The sequence below is a fragment of the Artibeus jamaicensis genome, unplaced genomic scaffold (assembly GCF_021234435.1).
Source record: "Artibeus jamaicensis isolate MK-2021 breed Jamaican fruit bat unplaced genomic scaffold, CSHL_Jam_final scaffold_847, whole genome shotgun sequence".
Lineage (NCBI taxonomy): Eukaryota > Metazoa > Chordata > Mammalia > Chiroptera > Phyllostomidae > Artibeus > Artibeus jamaicensis.
The window spans coordinates 17,950,142-17,978,048 of NW_026522057.1; the positions used below are offsets into that span (position 1 = coordinate 17,950,142).

At 55.8% G+C, this 27,907-nt stretch overlaps 1 protein-coding gene across 4 annotated transcripts in view; it reads right to left on the minus strand.

Annotated features, from left to right (window-relative positions):
• Nucleotides 1–27,907, minus strand: part of EPHB2 (EPH receptor B2) — a 171,569-nt gene that overhangs the window by 87,848 nt on the left and 55,814 nt on the right. For all 4 annotated transcript variants that reach the window (XM_037135953.2, XM_037135949.2, XM_037135951.2 and 1 more), the window contains exons 2-3: nt 21,094–21,158; nt 17,473–18,157 (exon numbers count right to left, since the gene is read on the minus strand). In XM_037135953.2, the coding sequence (XP_036991848.1) occupies nt 17,473–18,157; nt 21,094–21,158 (750 nt within the window). The remainder of the gene's footprint in view (nt 1–17,472; nt 18,158–21,093; nt 21,159–27,907) is intronic.

Genomic DNA, 27,907 nt, shown 5'->3' on the forward strand with positions numbered 1-27,907 from the left:
ATGTGCTCCGCGATCATGGCCTTGCCAGCTCCCCAGAGGTGCCGAGTTCCCCCGACTGACCTGCCTTCCACTGGGCTCTGAGGGCACAGCCCCGTCTTCCATCTTCCACAGCCACCCCGGCCACCTACGGCGTGTGGGGCAGCACACTGGGTACACTTCCTGCTTCAGATCACTGGAGCCTCACTCGGCCCTGCCAAGCTAACTCTCCTGCCCCCAGTTCACAGATGAGAAAACAGAGACTCGGAGGTGGAGGCGCCCGCGCGGTAGTCTGGACCAGGGCTCTGTGAACCCAAGCCCTTGCTGGCCTCGAGCACGGCCTCACCTGGCTGGGCGTGGAGACGCGGCTGCTCGGTAAATGTGACAGCTAAGGAGACTGTCTCAGCCTGGCTGGTCGGCGAGGAGACCGAGGCAGCTGCTCCGGTATGTGTGCACCACGCTCCCCCTCACCCCGAGGGAGAAGTGGGGGCTGTTTGCAAACTCCAGCGTGACCCCTGGGTGTCTGGGTTGAGGGGCTCACAGTTCGCCCAGAGCCACTGATGTGTCCAGGCACCAGACCATTGCCCCTGAGGACCGGAGGGAAGAAGGTGGCGGGGAAGCGGGCAGGTAAGGGGTCAGAGGGAGAGAGAAACACAGAGAGGACTCAGGAGATGGAGAGACTGAGAGAGTCAGCCGGTGGGTGCAACACAAAGGGCAGTAGAGAGAGGACGAGACTGGAAGCCATTAGGGTAGAGACACCAAGAGAACACAGAAGGAGGAGGGGAGGGAGAGACAAAAGGAAGGAGGAGGGGAGAGGAAGGTGGGAAGGCGAGGAGGGGTCAAGTTCAGAGGGAGTAGCGGGGCAGGAAGGGGCGTGCATGCCGTGGTGGGGGGAGCTGGCAGGGCCAGGGCTGAGCCCAGAGAGGCCTCCACCTAAAGGGGCCCCAGCTGGGAGTAGGGGGCCGAGGGGGGGGCGGGAAGGTGGGGTGGGGTGGGGGTGAGGGGGAGGTCCCCAGAGAGGGCCGTCACGTGAACTCTGGCTGAGCCTGGGGCACCAGTTGTGAGGCAGGGTGTGAGCGTGAGTGGGTCTCTGTGTGTATGTGTGTGTGTCAGAATGAGTACGTGTGTTTGGGCCCAGGCAGGTGTGGGAAGCAAACTGGGGTGTCTTTTCTTGCCCTCTTGGGTCCACACGCCCTTCTCACATGCGTGTCTGAGAACTGAGCTGAAAGATTAATTCATATTTCATATGGCCTTCACTGGCAGGGTGGGGTTGGTGATGACCTGTTTTTGTTTTTAAATGTTTATTTATTTTTAGAAAGAGGGGAAGGAAGGGAGAAAGCAAGGGAGAGAAACCTCAACATGAGAGACAAACATTGATCAGCTGCCTCTTGTAGACATTCCGTCCGACCAGGGACAGAACCCACAGCCCAGGATGTGCCCTGGCCAGGAATCGAACCAGTAACCCCTCGCTTATGCCCAACAAACTAGGTCACACCGGTCAGGGCAGTTTTTTGTTTTTAAAGGCACCAGGTAAGGAAGAATAAGTCAATTGGTTGGTTTTCTCCCTCCCTCCACCCACCCACCCACCACTCACCCACTAAATGCCTACTGTGTGCCAGGCAGCATGCTGGAACTGGAAGGCCAAACAGACACACGGCAGGCACTGGCTGTGGCAGCCCACAGTGGTGGCAAAGGTCTCCCGGCTCCTGGGTTTGAATGCCGGCTCCATAAACGAACACGTTCCGTGCGTCTGGGGGAGCCCCTCTACCTCTCTGAACCGCTTCTCGCTTGTTAAACGGGGCTGCAGGGCCAGCTCCCCGGGCTTGATGTGGGATTGGAAGAGGCAGAGCAGGTGACGGAGAGATGCCGGGTCTCTAAGGTGCATTCGCAGCCACTGTGGCTTCCTGATCACTACCACAGGCCAGGGACAGCCGGGGACTCCCAGGGCTCTCCAGTCCCAGCCCTGTGGTGATTCTCACTAAAGATGCTGAGCCTCTAATGGCTGTCAACTCCCCCAGGTCTGGGAGGCGGCCACAGGTGGGCAGCCCCGCCCAGCCCAGGCAGCTGTGGAATGAGAATGGGAGGGGGTGGGTGGATACCCCACTCCTAGAAGCCGCACACTACCCTGAATATCTGGGGCCTCCTCAAGCTATTTCCACTTGTCCTCTGGGCCTCAGCTTAGGTGCCTTTCCCCCCAGGAAGTCCTCTAGGACTCCCAGTCTGGGTGTGGTGCTGTCCCCATCCCCCAGTCTCCCCCGTGGGTCCTCAGAGTCAGTTCCCAGCCCCCTGACTCCCACACTGCCCCTGCCCCAACACATCAGGGTCTCCTTGTCTCGCTCACTGTGAGCTGCCAGAGACAGAGGCCACTTCAGATCCCCCTCTGTGCTGGGACCCAGCGAGAGGCCAGCCAGGCTCTAGCAGCAGGCCCCAGCCATTTCCTGAGGGGCTGGGGTATTTGCTGGGCCATGGGCTGAGAGTCAGACCGGTTCTACCCTGTGCTCCTGGGAATGGAAGAGGCTGCTGCTTTTTCCGGGAGGGTCCCAAACGCACTCCCTCAGATGCTACTCCCCTCCTTGGGGAGGGGGGCTTCAGGCACTCTCCTCACTCAGGAGGTGGGGAGTGGGTGATCTGAGGGTAGGGCAAGGCAACGGAGCCATCCCAGGTCTGCTGCAAACCCACCTCATGTTTCTGGGAGCCTCAGTCTCCTTATCTGTAAACCAAGAGGGCGACTTTGTGGTGGTGGGTGAGGAAGGGCGTGGTCTTGGTCTCAGTCTGAGGGCCATGCCAAGGAGTGGCTAGTTCTTCAGACACTATCTCTTAGGGACTGCCCCCTCCCCGTTCCTCAGTGTCACCAGCCCATCATATGTAAAACATTTTGCAAAAGAAGTTTCCAGACAGCAGCCCAAGCCTGCAGTCAGTTGGACCCCTCAGACCCCCTGCTGGATGGAAATTCTGGCACTCTCCTCACGGTAGGCAGGCAGCAGCCTGGCTGTGACCTCTGCTGCAGTCTAGCTTTGAGCCTTGACCCTCCAAGCCTCCAACGGGGAACGGAATGATACAACCGGCCTGTCATTTCCCAAGCCCCCTTATAGGCCAGGGGTGGCCCAGTACTTGCCAAGGCCAGCCTGCCTCCCTCCCCCTTTCCCATTGCCCCAAGCTGGATTCTGCGGGGTTCAGGGTTCTACTCTCCCCTGGGACGTGACATTCACCAGCATCACTTCTGGTCCCATCTGCAGTGTGCATCCCCACCCCCCATCCCAGGCAGCTAATCCCCATAAAGCCCAGCGCAGGGCCCGGCATGACAAGCAGGCCCACGCTGCCTGCAGCTCTACCAGGCGTGCTCGCAGGGGCTGGGGCGGGATTCGGGCGGCTGTCATTCTCTCCATCCGCTCCTCTAATTGGATTCCCAACACGCAGGGGTCAGCCAAAACGCTGGGGAGAGGAGAATCAAAGGGAAGGGCCATCCAGCAGATAAAGAGAGGCATTCTTCCTGGGCCACAAAGACTGCTGAGTGAGGGGTGGGAGGGGACCCCGTTGAGGAGCTGCCCATCTGGAGGGGAAGGGGCAGGGAGAGCCCAAGCAGGCAGCAGAGGCCGAAGGGCCTGTTTTCTTCCAGCCTGATGCTTCCCCACCTCTGCTCACATGGTGCCTTGGTCTTGGATGCTCTCTTGCCCTCTGTGGGGTCTGGGCATCCCTCATGGCCTGGCTTCTTACTCCTGCCTGCTCCAGGAAGCATTCTTGCAACGGAGCAGGAAGGCTCAGGACTCAGCCAGACCTGGGTCTGGATCCTGGCTTGCCCCCTGCTGCCCCGTGAGGTTCGGACAAGTCCCTGCAGTACCCTGGCCTCAGTTTCCTCCTCTGTGGGCTCAGGATAATACCAGCCGCCACAGAGGGCAGGGGCCAGGATGAAATGAGGTGATGTGAGCCAAGTGCTCGGAGGACAGGTCCAGGGCTCAGTCGGGACACAGCCCATGTATGTCCCCCCCTGCCCCCAAGATGCACCACCGCCCCCCAGGGGGCTGACCACGCCGCCTGTGCTCTGGGGTACTGTGTAGACACAGCCTCCCTCCCCAGGAAGAAGGCAGAAGTGCTGCGTATACATAACACCTGGACAGGTGAGAGCTACAATCCCCAGCCTGGGCGGGGCTTCGCCATCACACCTTCACCGTCCTGTCCTCTTTGGCAGACGAGAAACTAGAGGCTTGGAAAGTGAAGGGAAATGTTCAAGGCCACACGAATAGAAAACAGTGGAGCCTGAACGAAGAACTTGACCACAGCCCGGGGCCCCATGCACCCCACGAGGGCCCCCCATGCTTCCCTGTGAAGGTTAATTAGATTCTGTGTGTTCTGCACACCACCAGCAGGGGAGGTGGGTGGGCCAGAGCCAGGCCTTGCTGTAAACTAGGCCCCGTTTGCTTGAAGAACAGTGGGCCCGCTGACTCTGGTTCATGAAAGAGACATGAAGGGAACCTCAAAAGGAATTTCTAAGAGACAGAAAATCGATGGCCCTGACATCCTGCCCCCCCAGAAAGTGTGTGTGTGCATATATGTTTATTCCACATGCATACACATTCCAGTTGATCCAGTGCACGTAGGCACACACACACACACACACACACACTTGTAAATACCCACTTTGAAGGGCATATAAGCGTGGCTTGTTGATACGATATGCAAATGTACTTGTGAACACATACACTGTAGCTTGAATTCCTGGTGGGTGGGTGTGCACACAAGCACATACACACAGCTATGGGACCTAGCACACGTGTGTCTAAGGAAACAGGCAGGGAGCCCCACCCCCAGGGTAGATGTGCTGGTTTGGTGTGGGACACGTGCTCCTTTACAGGCTCGAGTTCGACTGATCCACTGACCACGTTAGTTGCTCCTCCCTGCGGACTCAGTGCTGGGGCACGTCAGAGAAAGAGAGGAACACACGAATACAGGGACAGCAATGACTTGCAGCAGGCTGCAGGGGGACCCCCCATGGGTGAGGGCGTGTGCACAGCCAACCCCTGAAATGCACGCATGTGCTCACACGTCCAGAGCTCTCTCAGCTGCACTCTTGATGTGGGGCAGTGGGCAGCCTGTGCACACACAGGCACACAGACACACTCCCAGCAGGCCCAGTTCACACTCTCACACTTTTAATGGGTCCAGTGCACATGTATTCACATGTGTACTGGGGATGCTCTGCATGGAACCAGCACACGCATGCATGTGCATCCCTCTCGGGGGCCCCCAGGGAGCTCCCACAGTCAGACAGCCCCGACAGCAGGGTGTGGGGGGAGGGCAGCCCGGGGCCGGGTTGCCGGGGATACGGATGTGGGGCTCCCAAAGCTGCACAGCCCGCCCAGGCAGCGCAAAAAGGCCAGCGAACACTCTTGAGTCTTTAGAATGTTGCTAATCAGATGTTGATGCCTCGAAGGGAGGAAACTTGAATCTGGTTTCCTGGAATGAGCCAGGGTAACATGAGGCCCTGCGGGGGACATAAGGACAGAGGTGGGAAACAGCTCTGACCGGCTCCCAAGCCCAAGCTCATGTTCTACCAGATGACGGGGTTACGAGGCCCTACTTGCTGTGTGGCCTGGAGCAAGTCACTTGCTCTCTCTGAACCTGTTTACTAGTCTGCAAAAGGGGAGGAGATGCTAATTAATAACCCTGAGCTTCTAACCTCCATGGGGCTCCGTGGAAAGACTGGGAAGGCCTGGAGAAGAATCGAAGGTCCTTAGATACCAGAGAGGGCAGGGGACTCAAGGCCAGCCCACTCCTCAGGGGGAGCCCTGCCCCACCCCCACCCCTGGCCAGTTCATCCGTAGGGCTGTTAGGGGCTGGTTCACCTCCCACCGAATCCACGCACACGTCATTGCTTTTCGCACAAACCATGCATTCTCTGAGCCATGAAGAACTCTTCCTTGAGGGAGCCCACCCATTCCCACCCAGGATGGAGACTCAAGGGGTCCCTGGAGTCTCGACCTTGCAGAGGTGGAGGCAAAGAGGGAGTGGAGAGCTGTCATCTTAGAGATGACAAGCAGTTCCAGAGAAAGCCCAGGCCTCAGAGGCCAGAGCATTGAGCTCCGGTCCTAGCTCTGTCCCCGAATCCATGTGACCCCAGGAAAACCAGGTCCTCTCTCAGCTTCAGTTTTCCTCGTCTCTAAAGTGGTGATAATAACCTTTGCCTCGCTTCTCCTGTGTGGGTATCCTTCAGATCAAAGTACCTCATAGGGTGCGCCCAAAGCTACACAAATGCAGCCTCTAAGCTCTTCTGGAACAAGGGAGGGTGTAAGTAAATAAATACTGTACATATGTAAGACATTATAATTACAAATGGCATTTCCACCCCAAGCTATGAAAAAAAGCACGGAACAAAACAGTTTGCTGAGTGTGATGCATTCTCATTAGAACCTCAGGAGGCCTGAGGCCTGAGGTCGGCTCTGTACCTGACAAGGTGCACGAAGCCGGGCGAGTCGCCCCACCCTGCCCTGCCCCACAGCCCTGGTAGGGATCAGATGTTGGTTTTAGAGAGGCTTTGTACATTCTGCCAATGAAAAATTAACAATGTAATGCCCTTCCTCCCTCCCCCCAAGGAAGGCAGTCTGGGTGGGAGACAGGCTTTGCCAGGTAGGCCCAGCACGATCCTCTTGCCTGCTGTGTGGCCATGGGCAGGTCCCTTCCCGCTCTGGGCCTCAGTTCCTCCTCTTCCTCCTCTTAGGTTAAAGTTTGTACCTGGAGGTTTGAGTAGGGGGAAGGGAGAGACGCAGCCGGATGGGGGCAGAGGACGGAGGGCCCCTGGGGAGGAGGTGCTCCAGCAGAGGGCTGGGGAGGCCTGAATGGGGCCTGTGAAGACCGAGCCAGCTGCCGCGGAGCTATGAAAATCTCTTAACCACACAGAATTGTTAACGGCTCCCAAATCCTGTTGTACCACAGGCTTAGAAAGGCTTAAACTGTTAAATGCATAAACTTCCTCATTAAACGGGCCTCTCTGCCAGATCCCGAAGCCCAGCCAGATGAAAAGGCAGCGGCAGCTGGAAGGAGGGGAACTTCCCCAGCTGTTTATGGTCCTGCCGGAGTGTTCTGGAGGCAACCTGCGACCCTCAGCCTGGTGTGTTCAGGGCTCTGAGACCGGTCCGGGGCCGAGACAGGACCGCACGGGGGCCGCAAAGCTGATGGTCTCAGTCCAAATTCTGCTCTTCTTGTGTCCCCTTGGACAAGCTGCTTACCCTCTCCGGGCCTCAGTGCCCTCTTCCGTAAAATGGGGATGACATTGAACCCTGAGGCTGGCTGAGAGTCGCTGAGACCCGGGGCGGGGAGCTGCCCGGTCCTTGGGTACCGAGTTCCTGCTGCAAGGCCATTCTGACACCTCCGAAGAGGAGGGGACATCAGAAGTGGGAGCATGAGAGCACACGCCTGCCTCTGACATCGACAAGGGGTGTCACCATTGTCCTCAGCCTGTCTCCTAATCCAATGGGGGGGGTCAACAAGGTTACTCTGCAGAAAGGGGGCATGAGCTGAGCATTCAGTGAGTGCTGTGTGTGTGTGGGGGGTGAGGCACTCTCCTCTCTGGCCAGAGGTTAGCCGGGGTTGCGTGGTCTCCTTCCTGGAGGCCTGTGTCCCCTCAGCACAAGGGGGGACTTCCCCACTGCTGAGCCTTTGCTCGAGGACCCTGCTCCATCCTGCCTAACCCCCCTTGATGTGAAAACAACTCTTTCCTCAAGGCTCAGCCCAGGCCTCTCTCCTCTCCCGGGAAACCCCTGTGGTTGTCCCACTGGGGCGGCCCCTCCCTCTCCGCCACGGTCCTGCTGGCCAGCCCTTCCACTGGTGATGTGTCAGACTCTCACTGGCTCCCAGCTGCCTCAGCAGTCCGGGCGGTGGGCGGGGCAGAGTCCACGTAGGCTTTGGCCTGCGCCTGCTTAGTCAGTTGTCCCAGCCAGCTGGAGAAGGCCAGGTTCACAGTCTGCCTCGGCTACTTACTACCAGTGTAGCCTTGGGCAACTTGCTGACTGTCTCTGGACCTCAGTCTCATCAGGTGTCAATGCGGCTAATCCTATCGGTGGAAGATTCGGTGAGCTTAGGGAGCGTACCCAGCTAAACACGGGTGGGCGCACAGGAGGTGCCCTTCCCCCCAGCCCTGGCCTTCTCCGAGCCCCTCAGGATTCCCTCTGGCCTCTGCCTCGCTCGGCCTTTGGCAGCATGGAACTAAACCCTAGTGGCCCCTCTGCCCTCCTCCCTCAGCCAAGAGCTCCTCTCCATCCACTGCTCCCATTTTGTCTGAGGATCAGCAAGAGGCCAGAGTTTTAAAAAAATCAATATTATTTGTGCCCATCTTCTTCTGAACTGATTCCTTCTCCAAAGTCCCGGGACAAGGGCGCAAGCCTGTAGCTTTGGAGGGAGCTGCCTCCTGGCGCCCGGCTGGGAGCTCCTTAAGGGTATAGAAGGGTCTTCCTGTCTCTGCAGTCCCCACACCAGGCCCAGGGGCTGGTGCACAGTTGTGCACGGGAGTGTGGTTTGAATGAAAAGTGCCTGGAGCCTAAATTACCCAGGATCTCCCGCCCAGACCTCTGAGCATGTATGCAGACCAGAGAGGAAGCACCACCCCACGTCCTGGTACCCAGATCTTCCCCATCAGCTGACTCCAAGAAGAGAGAGGGCTAAAGCAATCCTCTCACCCTTCCCAGGGGCACCCGCTCTGGCTGCTCTGGGCCTCTGCACCTTCTCCTCTCCTGGCTAACTCCCCACTCAGCTTCCCCTTGAATAGCCCCTTTCCCTGGGAACCCTCAGGTGACCACTGTGGCCCTGGCTGGCACTCCCCTGGATGGGCCGGGTGCCTTTGTCCACCTTCAGTGTCTGCAGAGATGTCTGTCAACATCTCCAGGCGGGGTCATCTTTCAGGGCAGAGGTCGTGACTGACCTTTCCAAGGACCCGATTGCTGGCAGAGGACAGCCACTCAATGTGTGTTAGCTTCCTAGTCTCCCTTGATGATGTCACCAATCACTCCAAGGAACAAAAATGTCAGAGGCTGCTGTTCAGTGGATGTCTGATGGTTTGGATGGCTGTGTGAACAGACAAGAGTCCCAGTGGATGGATGGACAAATGGATAGAGAGTTATGAACGAGAACAGATTCTTTGAGAGAACGTAGGAAAGGGGAAAGAGGGGATGGGGTGCTTCCAATTTTTAAGAGCAAAGACCTGAACAGCCTGAATGCACTGGCCAGCGCCCTCTTCCTCCAGTGCCTTTCCCCAAAGGCTGGCCTGTGCGGCCTCAGCCCTGGCCTGAGCCTGGGGGTCTGGAGGGAGAGTCTATCACTCCTCCTCCCCACCCCAGGTGGACTCTCTACCCAGCCTTTGAAGAGGAGCTGCAGAACTTTCTGGGGGGGGCGGTGGCTAGGCCTCTCCTCCCACCCAGCATTCCAGCCTTCACACCCTTTCCCCGGCCGGTACAGGCTCGGCCAGCTGGCAGGCTCCCTCCTCCTCACCCCTGAGGCTGGCCGCACCCCACCCCCACAGACACATCTGGGCCACTGGTCCAGCCTCCGTGGGAAGGGCCGAAAATGAGAACAGGGTGGGAAGAAGGCTTCCCGGGGACCCCAGAGTGCACTCCTAGCCCTTTCCTCCCTTGGCTGGGGAAGCACTGGATTCTGGGAGAAAATAAAGCCACCGGCATAATATCCCATGCTGGTGAGAGCACGCAGGGAAAGACACTCTGGAAGTCAGCTGTGGGGTAGGTAACGCAGCCCGGCCTTTCTGGAGGCTGATGTGTGTCAAGAGCTCTATAAAAGGTGCCCTTTGACCCCACAATTCCACAGCTGGAGATGCATCCTACGCAAATACCAGCAGCAGTACAAAAAGACAGAGGGACGATGAGGTCCATCCCAGAGAGTACAGGTGGAAATAACCGCAAGCAACGTGCATGTCGATCATAAACGATGGGCAAATAAATCACAGCGCACTAACTATGGAATTTGAAGAGGCTCCCAAAATGATACTGTAGATCTAACGTGACATGAAAATGTCCATAATAAGTCAAAAATCCTTATGTATTTTTAGCAGGAACCCATTTTCCTTCTTACAAAGAGCTCCATATGTATAAATACACATAAATACACCTAGAAGGGTCTCTACCAGTCCATTAACAGTGGTTATCCAACTTTAATTTTAATGCGATGTTAACTTCCTCCTTTTTGCTTACCAGTAGTCTCTAAAGATTCAACAAATAACCTGTATCCCTTTCGTGATAAGGAAATGTTATTTTTCCCTCAAAATAAAAAGCTCATCAGGAAAGAAAAAAAAGCATCCACAAGCAAAAGACAGTGTCCATAAAAGTCCTTATTCTTACTTTCCTAACGCCCTTCCAGGCATTTTCTCATTCACTCTGCACAGCAGCCCCTCTGTTTATCCTGCTTAATAGATGAGAAAACAAAGGCTGCAGAAGGGTCAGTGCTTGGCCAAGGTCACACAGCTAGTAAAAAGGCAGAGTTGCGGGGTTTGAAACCAGGTCTGCAAGGCCAAGGTCAAGGAGAGGCCATGGGTGGAAGAGAGAGTAAGGCTGGGGGCCGCCAAGAAGGGCAGGGAGGAGGGGAGGGAGAGGCTGGGAGGAGAAGCCCAACAGCTGGGAACTGGGAAGCCGGAGCTGGAGCCAGAAGATCGACATGCGCCTTCTCCCCCCCCAACACCCCCACCCACCCCCCTCTCCTGGCTGGCTGCCCCTCTCCCAGCCCAAGCTAACCCCTCAGCCCCCATGGTATCACAGCCGTTGTGCTCACAGTGGAACTGCTTCTAGATTCTTAGAGATGTGAGTCTGCCATGGGAGAGAGGGGGGCAGGGCCCCAACAGTGGCCAGGTTGGGGCTCCTGACGGGGAGGGGTGAGGATACGGAGAGACACTTGGAGAAACTGAGGCAGGGGCGCATTCACAATCAAACCTATAAGTGTCTGGAAAGAGGAGAACAGGTTTGGGTGGGAGCAGGTGCTGCAGAGAATTTGAGGGGCTACATCCCCACCCCCCCCAGCAGATCTACTGGTAGCAAGCGCCATCGGGGACAGGGATCCTGAGGAGACGGGACTGCGGTCGGGGCAGGGGACAGGGTTCTTCCGAAGGAAGTCCCAGGAATCCCCCACCCGGCAGCTGTACGGCTGGTGCGGGCCCAGACTGAACACTCAATGGGCGGTGGACAGATGGATGGATGAGGGGAAGCCAGGCCCCAGCCCCAGCACCCAGTAAGCCGCAGGACACCCACCAAACACGCTCTATCCTCTCACACCTCGGGGCCTTCATCCATTCGGTTCCTCGACCAGCAGTTCTCTGCCTCCACTCACCCATCCGACTCCTACTTGCTCTTCAAGGTCCAATTCAAACGCCGCCTCCCAGCTCCCCCGCCAGGAACGACACCTTCCGAAGAGCCTGGGTGGAGCTCACTTCTGGAAGGGTCCCTCGCTGCCTCGTTCCCCGAGTCCCCGAGTCCCCTGCTGTCCGGCAGTCACTGCAGGCCAAAGCCCAAGCCTCACCCTGCTCCCGTTTCCCCAGGAAGCCTGGCAGCTCCAATTACTTGCCTTCCTGAATCACCGGGCTGGAGCAGATCTTCCTTTGGATCTCGACTGCTGCGCCCTGTGTTTCTCGTTTCCTGCATCACAGTCTGTAACTATTTTATTTGTTCATTAACATCTGAAAACCTTGGGAGGGCAACGGACGAGCCCGTCTTGTTCACGGCTATGTTTGGCAGCCCTGGCACAGAGGGCCCTCGGTGCGCCCCTGTGACAGGGCCAGCGGCCCGCAGAGCGTGCTCAGTACATGCTTGTGGGACGGCTGACTGGCGTCACCAGGCCCCTCTCCTTCCTTCCCACCGTGCCCTGCACTCGGCAGCCACCGAGGCTGGGCCGACTGCCTCAGTTTGACCGTTAGTCCTGTCAACCACTCAATCCACGGGGAACTCCCACCTTTCATTAGCCACCAATGGCCGCCCCAGGGATGGTGGCCACCCCCCAGGAGGCCTCCTACCCCCACCTGCCAAGACTTCCTTCACCCTGCCTTACATTCTCTAATTCACACCAGCAAAGCAATGCAGTGTTTCCAATCAAATTACGTTTCAATAGTAAATGGATCTTTCCAAACCATACCCTCCTGGAGATTCTGCTCATGTCCCCTCTCGTCCTTTAGGGTGGATGCCCCCTGGGGTGGTGGTGGGGGGCTGGGCCTGTGGTCATCATCTAGCCAAGGACGTGTTACTACATCATGTGTCTGAGCTAATCATCCTGTTACAGAAGCATCAGGGCTGCTTGTTTTAAAATGCTGATTCTTGGCCCCACCTCAGAGCCACAGAACCAGACCTGGGGGACTGGTTTGCGCCCGACCCAGGGATGTGCATTTTAACAAACTTCCTAATGAATTCTGAAGCAGAGTGAAGGCCCGGAATCCCTGAGCTAGAGGATGAGAAAGCTCTTTGCGGATGTGAGCCGTGACCACCACTCCTCCACGTCCTGGGCCAGCAGGGCGCACGCCTGAGAGACTTGGGTTTCAGCAGCCGCACATCTGGGTGGCTGCAGTGCAGGCCACCACGGCAGCTGGTGTCCTTCTGGCTCCCGGAGCTCATTAATCATACTCTGACTGGCCTCTACTCACACCCAGAGGTTGGCGGGGCCGGGGCCTTGGGCAGGCTGCAGGTCCAGGGGGAAGAGGAGGGTAGAGGGGACCCAGGGCTGGGTGCACATCCCATCCCAGCATTACCTGGAAGCCCTGCTACTTGCAAGAAGCCCAGACTGTAACAAGCAGCCTCTAGGACGGCCCCCAGTGAGTGACCACACCCCCTGGCATTCACAGCCAGTGTGATTCAGTTCCTTGGAGTGTGAGCTGAATTTGGTGACTTGCTTTTAATGAAGTGAATATGGCAGAAATAATGTCACTTCTGAGATGAGGTTATGAAAGGACCGTGGCTTCTGTCTTGGGCACTCTCACACTCTCTTGAATCCCTTGTTCTGGGCTAAGCTATTGCACATACACAAGGACCACGGGGTGACAAACTGTGGCCAGCAAACAACCATGGGTGTGAACACGGAAGCAGCCCCTCACCCCGGTAGAGCCTTCGGATGAACCTGCAGCCCCAGCCAGAAGCCTGGTAGCAACCCCAGGAGCGGCTGAGCCAGAGGCAGCCACCTAAGTCATATGTGGGTTCCTGACCCTTAGAAACTGTGAAATAGAGGACTTCCGCCAAGATGGAGGCATAGGTGGATGTGCCGTGCCGTCTCACACAACCAAGTTTAGAGACAACTAAATATTAGCAACAGAAAACACAGCCAGAACACGGAAAATTGAACTCTTCAGAAGTCTGTTAACAACAAATTCTTCAGCCTGACCGGTAAGGGGCGAAACCAGCGGCTGGCAGAGCAGGGTTGCACAGGAGGACTCGGTCAGACGGACTCAGGCTCGTGGAATCCAGGCGCAGGGTTGGACCTAGTGAGCGACTGAGCCAGCAACCAAGCGAGTGACCATGAGGAAACAGTGAGGGAGCAGGGCTGCGGGTTAACTGTGGTTGTGCATTTGTGCGTGGATAGACAAGCGAGGGAGTGGGCAATTGGACGGGGACCCAGCGGGTCCCTGCAGCTAGCGGCAGGGAGGGCGCCGCCATTTCCCTGCTCTGACCCCGCCTCCACATACAGCGTCATAACCCAGCGACCCTGAGTTGCCCGGCCCTGGAGAACCACTTAAGGCTCTGCTCCTACCCAGCGGCAGGAAACAGCAGAGGGGGCCGCCATTTCCCCGCTCTGACCACGCCCCCACATACAGTGTCACAACCCAGCGACCTGGGAGTGCAAGGCTTCACTCCTCACACTTAAAGGGCGCGAACAGACCAAAAATGTCTCAAGAAGATCTCAAAGCCCCAGAGCCTATAGATCTAAGTGATGAAGAAATAGCAAAACTCTCAGACGCACAGTTTAAAACACTGGTCATCAGGATCCTCACAGAACTGGTTGATTATAGCCACAAATTAGACAAATATATGAAGGCGAAACTAATTGAAATGAATGGAATTGCACAGGAAACCAATAGTGATGAGAAGGAAACTGGGACTCAAATCAATGGAGTGGACCAGAAGAAAGCAAATAATGGCCAAACAGAAAAGAGTCAAGAAGCAAGAATTCAAAGAAATGAGGAGAGTCTTAGGAACCTCCAGGACATCTTTAAATGCTCCAAAATCTGAATTACAGGGGTACCAGAAGGGGGAAAGTCACAGCCACCAGTGGAAAGCTTATTTGAACAAATAATAAAGGAGAATTTCCCCAATCTGGCAAAGGAAATAGACTTCCAGGAAATCCAGGAAGCTCAGAGAGTCCCAAAGAAGTTGGACCCAAGAAGGAACACACCAAGGCACATCATCATTACATTAGCCAAAATTAAAATGAAGGAGAGAATCCTAGAAGCAGCAAGAGCTAAGGGGACAGTCACCTACAAAGGAGTCTCCATCAGACTGTCAGCTGATTTCTCAAAAGAGACCTTACAGGCAAGAAGGGGCTGGAAAGAGGTATTCCAAGTCATGAAATCCAAAGACCTACAACCAAGATTGCTCTATCCAGCAAAACTTTCATTTAGAATGGAAGGACAGATAAAGTGCTTCTCAGATAAGATCAAATTCAAGGAGTTCATCATCACCAAGCCCTTATTATATGAAATGTTAAAGGGACTTATCTAAGAAAAAGAAGTTAAAGAAACATGAACAGTGAAAGGACAGCAAACTCACAGTTATTAACAACCACATCTAAAACAAAAGCAAACTAAAAGGACAGCTAGATCTGGAGTGGAAACACAGAAATGAAGATCTCAAGAAGGGTTAGCAACAGGGGAGTGGGAGGAGGAGAAGGGGGGAGAAGGTACAGAAAATAAGTAGCATAGACAGTAGATAGAAAATAGATGGGGGGGCAAGAATAGCATGGGAAATATAGAATCTAAAGAACTTGAAACACATGGTCATAAACTAAAGGGGGGGTAATGGTGGGGACGGGGGTAGGGTGGAGGGGAATGAAGGGGGGAATAGAACAACTGTAACAGCATAATCAATAAAAAATTAAAAAAAATAAAATAAATCTTTAAAAAAAGAAAAAAAAGAAACTGTGAAATAACACATATTTATTATTTTAAGCTGCCAAATGTGGGGGGACTTGTTATGCGCAATAGAGAACTCATACACCTCCCTCTGGACACCCTTCCAATGAGTGACACTTCTTCCTACCCCCCGGCTCGAAGCCTCAGCCAAGGTCATACCAAACAGTTTACCTGTCCTCCTAATGGCCCATGCTGATTCATGTCCCTGGGTCTTTTGTCACGCAGATCCATCCTCCAGAGGGCCTGGGCCACCCAGTCAACATCTCTCTCCTCAGATTCCCAGCTCCAATGTCACCTCCTCCGTGAAGCCTTCCCCCTTTTTTCATTCCCACTGCAGCCAGAGCAGTTCCCACTAAAGCGAGTCTAGCACATCACCTGCCTTGTTCATTTACAGTCTGTCTCGACTGGGAGGACCTGGAGGACAGGGCCACAGTCAGTTTCCTCTCCGTCATACCTGGTGCTTAGCACAGGGTCTGACACACAGCAGGTACAAGGGAGCTTTAGTGAGTGAATAAACAACAAGCAATGAGCGACCGACCCCACCCCCACTGCTCCAGGTTCTGCTGTCTCCCGAGGCTGTACAATTTCACACTCAGGTATGGAAACCGCCCCGAGGAACCAGCCTTTCTCCCGACTCCCCATTTCCTTTCCAGGACCACCACCTCCCTGCATGCTGGAATTCTCTGTCCCCTGTGATTCCTCCCGCTCCCCCTCACCTGCCTGTGTCCACGTGTCATCCCTATTCGCTGTCAAACGTCCCTTGACCCTTCTTCTCTTCCCCAGCACTGTGGATGCCCAGTCACTGCATCCACAGGCCACTGCTTCTGCCTCCTGAACCTCCATCTACCCTCCCAGGGGCCTTCAAAAGGCCCAGAGGGTGGGAGTGGGGGGACTATGGGGAGGGTGGATGTGACAGAATTTTATAAAGATGAGAATCATTGCAACCACCCCAGGCTACACTTCCACGGGCTCTTCAGGGCCCTGGACTAGGGGTCCAAACTCTTAGTTTGATATCTGGAGCACTCTGGGTCCAATGGGAAGTCGAGAGGAAGAGGCACAAGCAGACTTCAAATCTCTGTCACCAGCATCACCATCACAGCTCACCCAGCAGAGCACCTGTGCCGGGCTGGGTTTTGTATACATCACCTCATTTATTTAGCACTTATTAAGCTCTTTCTTGCTGTGCACTAGAGGCCATAATCAGTGCCTTACAGGTGTTAAGTTGTTGAATCCTCACAACCCCCCATGAAAGAGGCCCTCACGCTCAACCTAGGACAAACAGCTGGGAACTGGCAGAGCTGGGCTTTGAACCCAAGTCTGTCTACCTTCACGGCCTTCTTATGACCACGCAGGACCTCTTACAAACTTCTTCTGTTCTCAACCTACCTCTGCGATTCTTTGCCGTAATCAAACACCACCTGGACTATTGTTTATTTAACGTTTTTCCTTCAATTAATTTAAGCGGCACAGCGGTTTGGGGGAGGGGGCGGTTGGAATCCCGCTACCTGGGGCAAGACTCCTAGTTCCTCCACTTCCATATGACAGTGAGGCTCTCTGAGCCTCACGTTCTTTTTGGTTTCTTTCTATATTTTTACATTTTATTTATCAATTTCTTAAAGTGGCATTGTCCCTCCCCGGGTTCTCATGAGGACTGAGTTAGACGTGCCGAGTGCCCAGCACCCATACTTGTGGTGACCGGGAGGCCTGGCTCACTGGGGGATTGTCCTTCTCCGTCTCCTTACGGTGGAAGTAACCACGTGACTCGGTCTGTGGCCGCTGAGAGGCGCACGGGGTGATGTGGGGGCCATTCCAGGCAGAAGAGTTCGAGCCAGTGCACAACCTGCCACTCTCGCTCCTTCCTTCCGCCTGGTGACCGTGACATTCCAGACAGTGCCTCCTCCATCTGGTTGGCTCCCAGGGGGAGGAGTCATCCCAAGCTGACCCCCGGTGGACACGCAACACAGTGAGAAATAAACTATTATTTTGTCATTTCAGCACAGCCTGGCCTATACTGACTGCTACAAAAAGCTAAATGAATGTTAACTTATCTATGTGATGACCTATACATTTTCCTAAGATGGGAACTGTATCACTTTTATACGTGAAGAAATAAAGCACCACTTAGCATCGGATAATATTCGTATAGCAATTAGAATAAGAAACATTTAACCTCATACGATTAAAATCATCTTGCAACCCCTGCAGTACCTACAAGTACCACCATCAAGAAGTGCTGTCCGAAGCCTCCCTCTGAGAAGCCGAACCATGTCTGTGGAATGGCAAAGTCTTGGCAGAGCACCTCACGGCCAGCCCCAGGCCACCGCCCTTGCCAGCCTGGCCTCCCAGCTGCCAGGCCCAATACCCACTCCAGGTATTTGCAGGGACACCTGCCCCCCTGAGACCCTTACCTCGGCAGACAGTGCCATTCTCCACGGCCTCAAAGCCTGCTTTGCACATGCAGCGTCCGATGGGCACCAGCCACTCGCCATCCCCGTTACAGTACAGCTTGATGGGCACATCCACCTCCTCAGCATTGGCAATGCAGCTGCCCCGCGCGGCCACCAGTGAAGTGCTCTCGGCCCCCGACAGCGTCTCCTGGAAGACGGCACCATTCTGGATGATGCGGGGGCACTTGCGGTAGAAGACCCGCACGGCGATGAGAGACATGCAGCCGCCATAGTCCTGGAAGGCCAGGTAGAAGCCACTGCGGGACACGGGCCCGAAGCTCCTCACCTCGGTGTTGATTTTCATGACCCGGCCACCCAGGTCCACCTGAGAGAAGCTCTCGTCAGCGGCGATGGTGTCCACCTTCACCCACGGGTTCTCCATCCAGTTGGGAAAGGTCTTGGTGGCCAAGTCGGAGTCAGCCTCATAGTAATAGAGGTTGAAGGTCTCCTTGCAGGAGCCGGGCACGCTGGGGATGCTGCTGCAGTCACGCACCGAGAACTTCATCTCCACGTGGATGCGGTGAGCGCCCCGGCGCCGGATGAACTTGGTCCGCAGCCAGTTGTTCTGGCTGGATTCAAACACATTGCACACCTGGTACGTGCGGATCGTGTTCATGTTCTCGTCGTAGCCACTCACCTCTTCCCACTGTGGGTGAAATGCTGGTCAGGCGGGGGAGGCAGGGGCTCGGCCCCAGGGGGCGCACAACGAGGGAGGACACAGCCCCCACCCTGGGGAGTCCTCCAGTCTGACTGGGGGCGCACAGGACGCCTAGCATCTGGGGCCTCCCAGGCTGATGGAGGAGGCACAGACCCTACCTTAGGGACCATTCACATTGACAATGGAGACAGGAGCCCCCCCATGACAGAACTCCCCAGCTGAGGCGGAGATGTGGCCTTGGCCTTGAGCAATTCCTCAGTCTGTGAGGGAGACATGCCTATCTGATGGAAGGGCGCGCACCCTGCTCCTGGTACTCCCCCAGTCAATGTGGCGGAGGCGATTCCCCACCCCCAGGGGTTCACTGAGAGCAGACAGAGCTCCATGCTGGGGGATCCACCAGTCTGATGGGGCAGATGGAACTTCTGCCTGTTGGAATTCCCTGCTGACCGGAAATGCAGCCTGTGCCCTTGGGGACTCCCAGTCAATGGGAGAAGAGCCCTTGCCACTGTGACTGGGAAGACAGGACCGTTCCCTAAGACAGCAACCCTGCTCCGGGACAGTGAGTGGCAACAGTGGTACCTGGAGGGAGACCTCCCACCCTCCCTGACCCTGCCGGAGAGTTGACATCCCCTCGGGCCCCAGCCTGGGCTCTCACACAGCCAGCTGAGAGTCTCCGAGCCTCATGGCTGGCGGGGCCAAGTTGGGCCCCGGAAAGTTGGGACTGGAAGGGCACAAGAGCCTATTCTCTTCTCACAGACCTTCGAAGGCCAAGCCCCCTTGCACCGCTGAGCCTTTATTCAGCTTTGCGCCTTCCTTAAGCGCCCTCTCATCTATCGGTCTGTCTGTTCTTCTGCAGCCTCTCGCAGCAGGCTCCCTGGCAGCTGCACGTCTGCATTCCCTGCGGACGATCTGCCTGGGTGAGCGCCCCCTGGGTCTGGTCTCCCCATGGAGCTGAGGGCTCACTGAGGGTGGCTACTGCTTCCCTCCTTCTCTCGTGTCCCTTTTGGTGGTGGCTGGCTTTACCCAGAGCAGATGGACTCAGACGGGGTAGGCCCGAAAGAATTCAACAGCAGAGCACCCCCACCACCCGCCCAGCCCAGGGGCTGGGGGCTGACAGGATTTCATTTATTTTACCTTGTTTATCACACATGGTGCTTATGGTCATCCCCATGTTACAGGTGAGGGAGTAGAGACCAGAGAAATAAGGTGACTTGATCCAGGCCACACAGACCCCGACCCATTCAGGTGTCGGCCCACACGGCCTTCAAAACACAAGGACCCAACAGTGTCCCCAGGGTGCTGGGTTGTGTCCCAGCTCTGCAAATCAATGTATGGCCTTGAGCAAGTTACGCCCCCTCTCTGGGCTCGATTTCCCCAACTGCCAAATATGACTATGGTGGTGTGGGAGAGAACCGTCACCCTCCAACGGGCATTCTTTGTCCTTCTGTCTCCCTCCAATTCTCTGGGCAAAGTCTGCACTGGCCGAAGGAGTGGCAGCTGTGAGGGTGCGTGTGCGTCGGGAAGGCCCAGTCTCTACTTCAATGGCGGCTCTGAAGCTCCTTACATTGCATTTCATTTTTTTTTTATGGTACCATGTGACAAAGTCAGCCCCTTGTTACAACCACTGCTCTTCTTCAGAACTTAATTAGAGCACTTAATTAGAGCACTCTGCCTTTCTCCCCTCTCTCTAATTAACATGCGGAGGCCCTGCAGCCTAAACACCCCAAATAATTGCGTCCGGGGGCCCCGCAGCCCAGCCTGGCCTCATTACTGGCAGGGTGGGGCTGTGGGCCCTGCCGCCTTCACAGATGGAAAATTGGTGACAAGAAAGAGCTACAGAAAGAAGGCTGACCCTGGGCCCTGCCTATTGAGAGCGCAGGCCTTGGGGGGTAGGGGGGGTTATGCAGCTCCACGGGGCAGCAGCTGAGTCCCAGCACAGATGCTGGGATGGGGGGAAGGGAAGGGATAGGCGGTGGGAGCCCAGGACCCTCCCGAGAGACCAGGGGATGAGAAGAGAATGATATGAAAATGGATGATGGGGACAGTGATGATGGCAATAGTCATTATGGCTACTCATTACTGGGCGCTCACTCCCCGCCAGCCGCTGGGCTAGGTGCTCTGCAGAACCTTACAAGAGTCCTGTGAGGAGGACATTATTAGCACCATATCATAAGTTTGGAGAGGTTAGAGAACTGGCCCAAACCACACACCTAGCGAGCGGCCGAACTGGGAGAGGATTTCAGGAGTCTTACCCCACAGCCTGGATGCAGGTGCTGGGCTCACTGGGGAAGGGAGAAAGAGGGATCCGAGACTGGGCCTGGCCTTGCCCTTGGGGAGCCTGCAGGCTACGAAGGCTCCGATTGCTGCATGCAACGAGGTGTGAAGAGCTCAGGGAGGGGGAGCCTTGTGTCACAGGGACCCAGAAAGGGGCCCCAGAGGACACGGTCACAGCCCTGTGTACAACAAACCTGAGCCCCGACCCTTACTAGCTGTAGGGCCCCTGGCAAGTGGCTACAACTCTCTGAGCCTCAGTTTCCTCACCTGTACAACGGAGAGGATTCCTCCCCTTTGGAGTGGAGGTGATGAACGGAAAGGTACTTGGTGCAGTGTCTGACATACCCTGGGTACTCAGGAAATGACAGTTCACTTTCCTCATCTCTAAGAGGGAACAGTGCAAGTACCTACTTCTGAGCCTCACCCTGAGGATTCCATGGGACAGCTGAATGCATCCAGCATGTTGTCATGGTAACTAGCACTCCACCAATGGCAGAGGGCCAGGTGGGTGGGGCGATGAGAGGCTCGGCCCTGGGCTCTGAAGGAGGGAAAGGGACTGAAATGTGAGGGGGCATCCAGGCCCTGCAGCAGAACCCGAGGTCCCCAAGGAACCCCGGAGACCAGGCAGGGTTTGGGGACCACTGACTCACCCCTGAGGGAGGATGCACGGTCCAGCCGAGCTCCGCTGTCGCTGTAGTCGAGTCCATCAGTGTTTCTGTGGGGAGAGCAAAGAGTCACCACCCAATGCACTGAGCAGATTTAAATCGGCCCCTTTCAAGCATTCACTAAAGCAATATTGATATATCCTGATGCCTATCCTGTACCCCGGCCCCGTGCTGCGTGTCCTGAAGAGAAAACAGTGAACAGGAAGACCCTCCTGTGAAACAGGCCAGTCTGGTAGTGGGAATGAGCGTGAATACAACTAGCTATGAGACAGTAAGTGCAGAAACCTAGACGGTCCGCTGGCCCTTCCACGCCACCTAGCTCCGTGAGAGTGGGCGAGAGGCATGTTTGCTGCCATCCTCCCGTTCTGTGCCCCGGGCAGACACCACCAGCCGATCCCCACGCACTGTGGCTGCACGACGTGTCTCCCCACGGCGCCCCAGGAAACCAGATCCTATCCCTGGTGCAGCCCAACCACCCAGTTCTGTACGTAGGGCAACTGAGGTACAGAGAAGGGGAAGAGGCTTCCTGAGGATCACACAGGAGCTGGTGGCTGTCCCCGTCTCCTACCCTGTAAACTTCTAGATCCTTGGTTTGAGGGTCTGCAAGATCTACAGAGAGGAGTGCGGGGGTAGGGTGCTCGGTGTCCAGGCCGCTCTGAAGACCGAAGTGGGAGAAACAAAGTCTTGAACCAGGACCAGGATGGTGGGGATGGAAGGTGGGCAGGGGAGGCAGCATTTAGCCAGAGGTGGCCCCAGTCACACCAGCAAACTGACAAGAAAGGATGGAGCAGTGTCCCCATGACCATGAGTGGCTTGTGATTTTGGTCATTGTGTCCCTTCGCACTGGAGACTGGCGATGGGGGAGGGAAGGTGCCAGGGACAGTGGAGTCCAGTGCCAAGGGCGTCTTTTTGATGGCAAATTGGAGGGAAGCTCTATTGTGCTGCTTTGGAGCTGAAAAAAGGGTTCCTTTTCACACTCCGAATGCTACAGATTTTTCTTCCTGGAGAGAACAAGGGCTGAACTTTTAACCTGTTTTCTCTCATCGGCTTCAGCCAGAGACTCGCCAAGCCGGGCTCTCTGCCTGGGCCGGAGGAACAGCTGCTAGGAACTGCGGAACAAGGGAGAGGAGAGACTCTGCTTGGGACGAGACAGGGGTCGGGTGCAAGCCCGCCAAGCAGGTGGCCCCACCCCTTGGCTGGATTCCTGGGCTGACCCAGAGGCCAAACCCTAGAGGATTCCACAGCCCAGAGGAGGGACTGCGAGCTGACACCCTCACTGCATGGGTGGAAACTCAGGCCCAGGAAGGGCAAATGACTTGCCAAAGGTCATACACTAAAAGCTGGTGCTCAAACCTTGGACTCCCAGGGAGCTCAGGCCAGGGGCTCCCACTGCTCCCTCTGCACCCCACATCTGGAACAAGCAAGGGGAAGATCTCGGAAGCACCAGAAGTCAAGGGCTGCCTGATTCACAGACAGAAATGGACTAAGGAGTGTGAAGCTCGCAGCCCCTCGGACGATGCGAAGGGCAGGCGCCTTAGTCTCCCTTCAACCACACCAGTTCTGGGCTTTGCCTGGAAAGCCACCTCCGTGGAAGCTGTTCCCCATGGGGCTGTGGCAGGAGGGGACACGTGGATGTGCTCCCCAAAACTTCACTTGACCTTTCGCTTGTCAGTGTTGACACCTTCCTCCACCCTCTGAAAACAGGGCAGGTAAGCAGAGTCGATAAACTAGGGCCTGGGAGGTCAGAGACACTTCAATTCCGATGAACCTGCTCAGCCACCTATTTACTTGCTTTGTAACCTTGGACCTGTGACCTTTCAAAGCCTCAGCTTCCTCACCTGGAGAACAGCCACGGTACCTTCAGAGTGTGGGCAGGAGGACTAAGTGTGACGGGAAGTGTGTGAGCTTGGAGCCCAGCACAAAGCAGGTCCTCAGTGAGTGGCGGCTGCTCATTCTTTCCCAGACTGAGCGCGGTGCTTTTTGGCCGACCCAGGGCCTGCACACATGCCATTTCCTTTGAGCTCATTAGGTGGCCCCGAAAGTGAAGGCGGGTCCAAAAGGCTTCAGCTTAGGCCGTCCTCCCCCAGCCCCGCCCCAGGCTGTGCTCGCGAACATCTGACAAACATCAGCCTCTGGCCTGATGGCCACAACCTCCGGGGAGCCCGTCCTGGCCTGTCTGACGCTGCCTTCCCGGGATGTCAGGAGTTTCCTTCGTTCCTCTCAAACCAAGCGCAGAAGTCAAACTCAGTTCCCCGGGGAATGGAATTAGCAGTTCTCGTCTCAGGAAGCCGGTGGGTCCAGGAAGTTAAACCCTGGTTTCCCCACCCGCACCTCTTCTCAGAACACCCCAGACGTCTCCCCTCTAATCCCAAAAGTCTACAAAGGGAGAAAACTCATGTCCTCGGAGATTTTATTAGGAGCCAGGGACCCTCACCAACATTCTCACTACCTTGCAAAGACTGAGTTGATACTGTCCCATTTCACAGACGGAGAAACTGAGGCTTCCAAAGGCTCAGGATTTGCCCAAGGTTACACATCTGGTTCCATTCATGAGCTGTGTTACAGTCACACAGAACGGGCGGTGCTCTCTCACCCCTGCGCCTCGCAACCCACACGTACAACTCCTTCTGATCTTCTCCCCCTGTGCGCCTTCTTTGACCTCTCGAATGCTCTTCCCTTAAGTCTCAACTCAGGTCACCTCCTCTGGGAAGCCCTTCTGAATCCGTAACACCTCACAGCTCTGCCCAGCACTTGCAGATTATATTCTGGGTGGGAACTACTCCTGTCTGCTAGGTTTTTCCAACTGTCTACGGTTCTCCAAAGGGTGGGTGCTGGGTCCTGGTTCTGGGGTCCCTGAGACTCAGCACAGGGCATGACGCATAGTAGCTCTTCCCTTGCTAGGTGGTTATCACCCACCCCCGTCCCACCCCGCCGGGCTGCAGGATTTGAACACATGTTGGCGGTGTTCTGCTTCACTGGGACAGCACCCATGGCTTCAGCTGTCTCCACCTGCAACCTGTGCTTATTTACTCTTTTTCTTCCATTGACTCTTTTTTCTTAAGTGCATTTTAAAGAAAAAAAAAGCAATCATTATTATAAATGGAAAACCAGTATTGCTTGCCATAAAAAAGACGGTAAACACAAGATGATAGTAATTAAAAATGCCTGCAAACTACCTAACATCATTTCACTCCCCAGGCTTTGGGGACCGCTAGGCTCCATCAAACTGCCTCTGGAGTGCTGGGAATGTCCCCAACCCCTTCCCCACTGTGACAATGCAATCCCTCATTCGAGGGACGCTGTTTTCACTGTACACGGATAATTAATCACCACACTATGTGACAAAGACAGGAGTGTGGATGTGCAGGGGGTACTGTGGGTTATAGGAACTGGGGGGTGGAAGGCAAGGAAGAATATGCCCCAATTAGACAGCTTCCTGGAGGAAGTGACTTGGAGTGGAGGCTTAAAGACTGAGTTAGAAAGGGGTCAGGAGAGGCTGAGTGGCCAAGGCACGGTGGGCAGAGGGGACAGCAGAGGCGAAGGTGAGATGAGCCACAGCAGTTTCTGGGCATTAACGGTGGGTGGGGGGTGGGGCAGGGTGTGCTAAGAGCCGAGGGTGAAGCCTGGAGTTGCCCAGGACAGGTCAGCAGCTCTCCAAGACCCCCTTGTTGGACCATGTCCACCTGCCCACATCCTCGCCAGCCCCCTGGTCCTTTCCCACCCTGCCTAACTCTGCTCTTGTCTCTGGGCCCTCCCACCTTGGCTAGCCCTACGGAGATGTCCAGCTCCCAAGCCCTGGAAGCAGATGAGAACACTGAAGCTGTGTGCACAGATTTTCAGCATCCAGCCGCAAGCCGGAACCAGGGCCTCCAGCCACCAGCCCAGAATGCTCTCCTCGGTGGGAAGCAGGGTTCGGGCCATGGGAGCTGCCTTGGCCCTGGCCCCACTGCACCCGCACCCCCTCTCCTTCCCGGAGGCTGCACAGAAGAAAGCAATCAGGAGGCCCTGATTGCACAGGCTGGGGAGGCCCCCGGGCCCCTCCGGCTATGTGTGAAGGAGCAGTGTGCATTTCAGAAATATTTGAGCTAAAAGGGGAGACACACTGAAGTCGTTAGTGTTGGGCCCAACAGCAGGGTGGCTGTGCGGGGCCCTGGCGGGCGCTGCCACAGCCCTGCTTTCAGGCTGGGAGGTGGGGTTGGTCGCCCTTTGCTCCCCGGTCTACCCCTGGTCAGCTCTGTCTGACCCCCTCTTGGGCCCTAATTCTCCAGGGCCACAGATGCTGTTTGTCTGCACTAAGGACAGTATGTCAGAGTTGCAAAGGAGTGAGGAGAGCATTTATTAAGCACCTATTGTGTGCTGGGCACCGAGCTGAGCACTCTAAATACCATTTCAGGTTTACGACAACCTGGAGGCAGGTATATATGATTAACCCCAGTTTACAAATGGGGAAACTGAGGCCAGAGAGGTGAAGAATCTGTCCAAGTGCACACAGGCAGGGCTTGGATTTGAACCTACATCTGTCTCATCCCACACCTGTGTTATTTTTAAGAGGCCGCAGCTATAGCCTTAAAAACACACACACAAAACAAACAAACCAAAAATCACCGGGGCCTTTTGTTTGTGTTTATTGTCTCCTTGTGTGGCCTGTGTGAGGACAGGAAGGGAAAGAGAGAAGGACAGCAGGGCAGCAGAGCACAGACTGGCCAGGCCAGAACCTTGGCTCCGACACACTCTCGTGTGTGACTGAGGGCAAACCTGGCGCTTCTCTGGGCCTCAGTTTCCCCATCTATAAAATGGGCTGTGTAAGAATAAAGGAACATCCTGTGGATGCTACGTCTCCCAGGCCCCTCACTGGGGGTGGTGGGGAGGAGGGTCTGCGTCTGTCCCCAGCACGGGCTGAGAGCTGGCTGGGGCGCACAGCAGGGGTGTTGGACCCGCTGCAGACAGCTGGGGGATGTCTCGAAAGCCCATGTCTGATCGTGGCCTCACTGAGCCTGATGCCCTTCAGAGCTTCCCTGCCGGCAGGATGAAGTCCTGGCACCTCAGCAGTGCACTCCAGGCTGCTGCTGCCCGGGCCAGCTAGTGACATTTCAGCCGCACTTGCCTGGGTCCCTGCTGTCCAGACACCCCACATTTTCTCCTGCTTGCAGAAAGCACGACGTTTCCTCGGGCGCTGGCGACTTGACCATTCCAGATTTTTCTCTGTGGAATGCCTGGCCCTTCCAGCTTTGTCAGCCTGGCTGACTTCTCTTCCAAAACTTTGCTCAAAGGCTCCTTCTAGTTGGCAGCTGGCCCTGAATTCTCCTGGGTTGAGTAACAAGATCACAGTCACTCGCTGAATGTCTACTCTGCCTGGTGAGTGCCAAGCCCTGTGCCGGGCACTGGGGATATGGACACAGATCAGCGGGTCTTTCCCTCAGGGGCCTTCCAAGCAAGTGCCTCACACGTGAACTTTCTACGGGGAAGCAGCAAAGGGAAAGGCAGGTCAGGTCCGGGAGCCAGGAAACCCAGAGGAAGAAGGGATTAGCTTTGACCAGGGAATTAGCAAAGGTGCCTCAGAGGAGATGGCCTTGGAGCTGGGGGAAGGGGAGAAGGGTGCACCATGTAGGCACAGCCGAAGTGCTGCACAGAGGGATGACTGTCCGGCGCAGCTTGGGTAACAGTGCAACCTGATGGCTCATCTGAGTGGAGGCTTGAAGAAGACTGAGTTAGAAGGCAGTCAGGAGAGGCTCAGTGGGAAAGGCACGGAGGGCAAGGAGACAGCAGAGGGGTCTTGGGGGCGGGCTCTGGGCGAGGGGTTAGTGTTCCTTATCTCATTTCATTAAAACGATTTGTCAATTGGGTGTTTTATTATCTCCCTTTACAGATGGAAAACTAAAGTCAGGAGAGCTTGCCCCAAGTTTCCACGGCCGGGAGGTGGTGGAGTTGCATCTGCTCCACCCCAAAGCCCACGCTCATAACCACTGCACTGCGTCGGGATTTCTGCCCCATGAGGTTGGAGCGAAACACTCCTGGAAGGATCTGGTGGCTCAGGAGGGGCCAGAACACGTAGGACCTTGGATGTGGGGCCAAGGAATTTGGACATGTCCCACAGCAATGCGGAGCCATGGAGCATTCCTGAGGGGTGTAGTGATACGGCCTCTCCTGAAAACATGGACACGAGGACACTGTCTGTCCGTAGCTGTTCCCCTGTGTCTTTGCTCAAGACTGGCCAGCAGCCCACAGTCCAGGCAGCAAATCGGCCTGGCGTGTAACCCACGCAGCAGATGCCACTCTGGAGCCTTCCCAGCAGCTCCGGTTGCTCCCTGTCTGACGCTAAAGAGGCCGAGGTGGCTCAAGCACAGGCCTGCCTACAGAACCACGGCCTGGTGAGAAGCCAGCCGCAGCCTGGAGGCAGACCCCGGCTACCAATGGCCGGGAGCTGGAGCATTCATTCCAAGGTTCAACTTGCAACTTCCAAGAGGAGGCAACAGTCAGGAATCAGGAGACGAAGTTCAAGGCTATCAGCAAGCGAGGTGACTTGGAAAAGTCACCTCTCTGAGCCTCAGTTCCCTCATCTGTAAAAGGGTGTGTCCCAGGATCGTCTGAGGATCCACAGAGGCGCTGGTCACAGGGGGTTGTTATAATATGCAAAAGGCTCAAGATAACAGAGGAAATTGCTAACCCTCGCAGGGGCCAATGGTGGGCAGGCCTGTCTCACTGACATCCCAGAGCAACCTCACAGGGAAACCAAGGCTCAGAGAGATCAAGGACTTCTCCAAGGCCACAAGGCCAGTCAGGGGCAGGGCAGGATCTGACC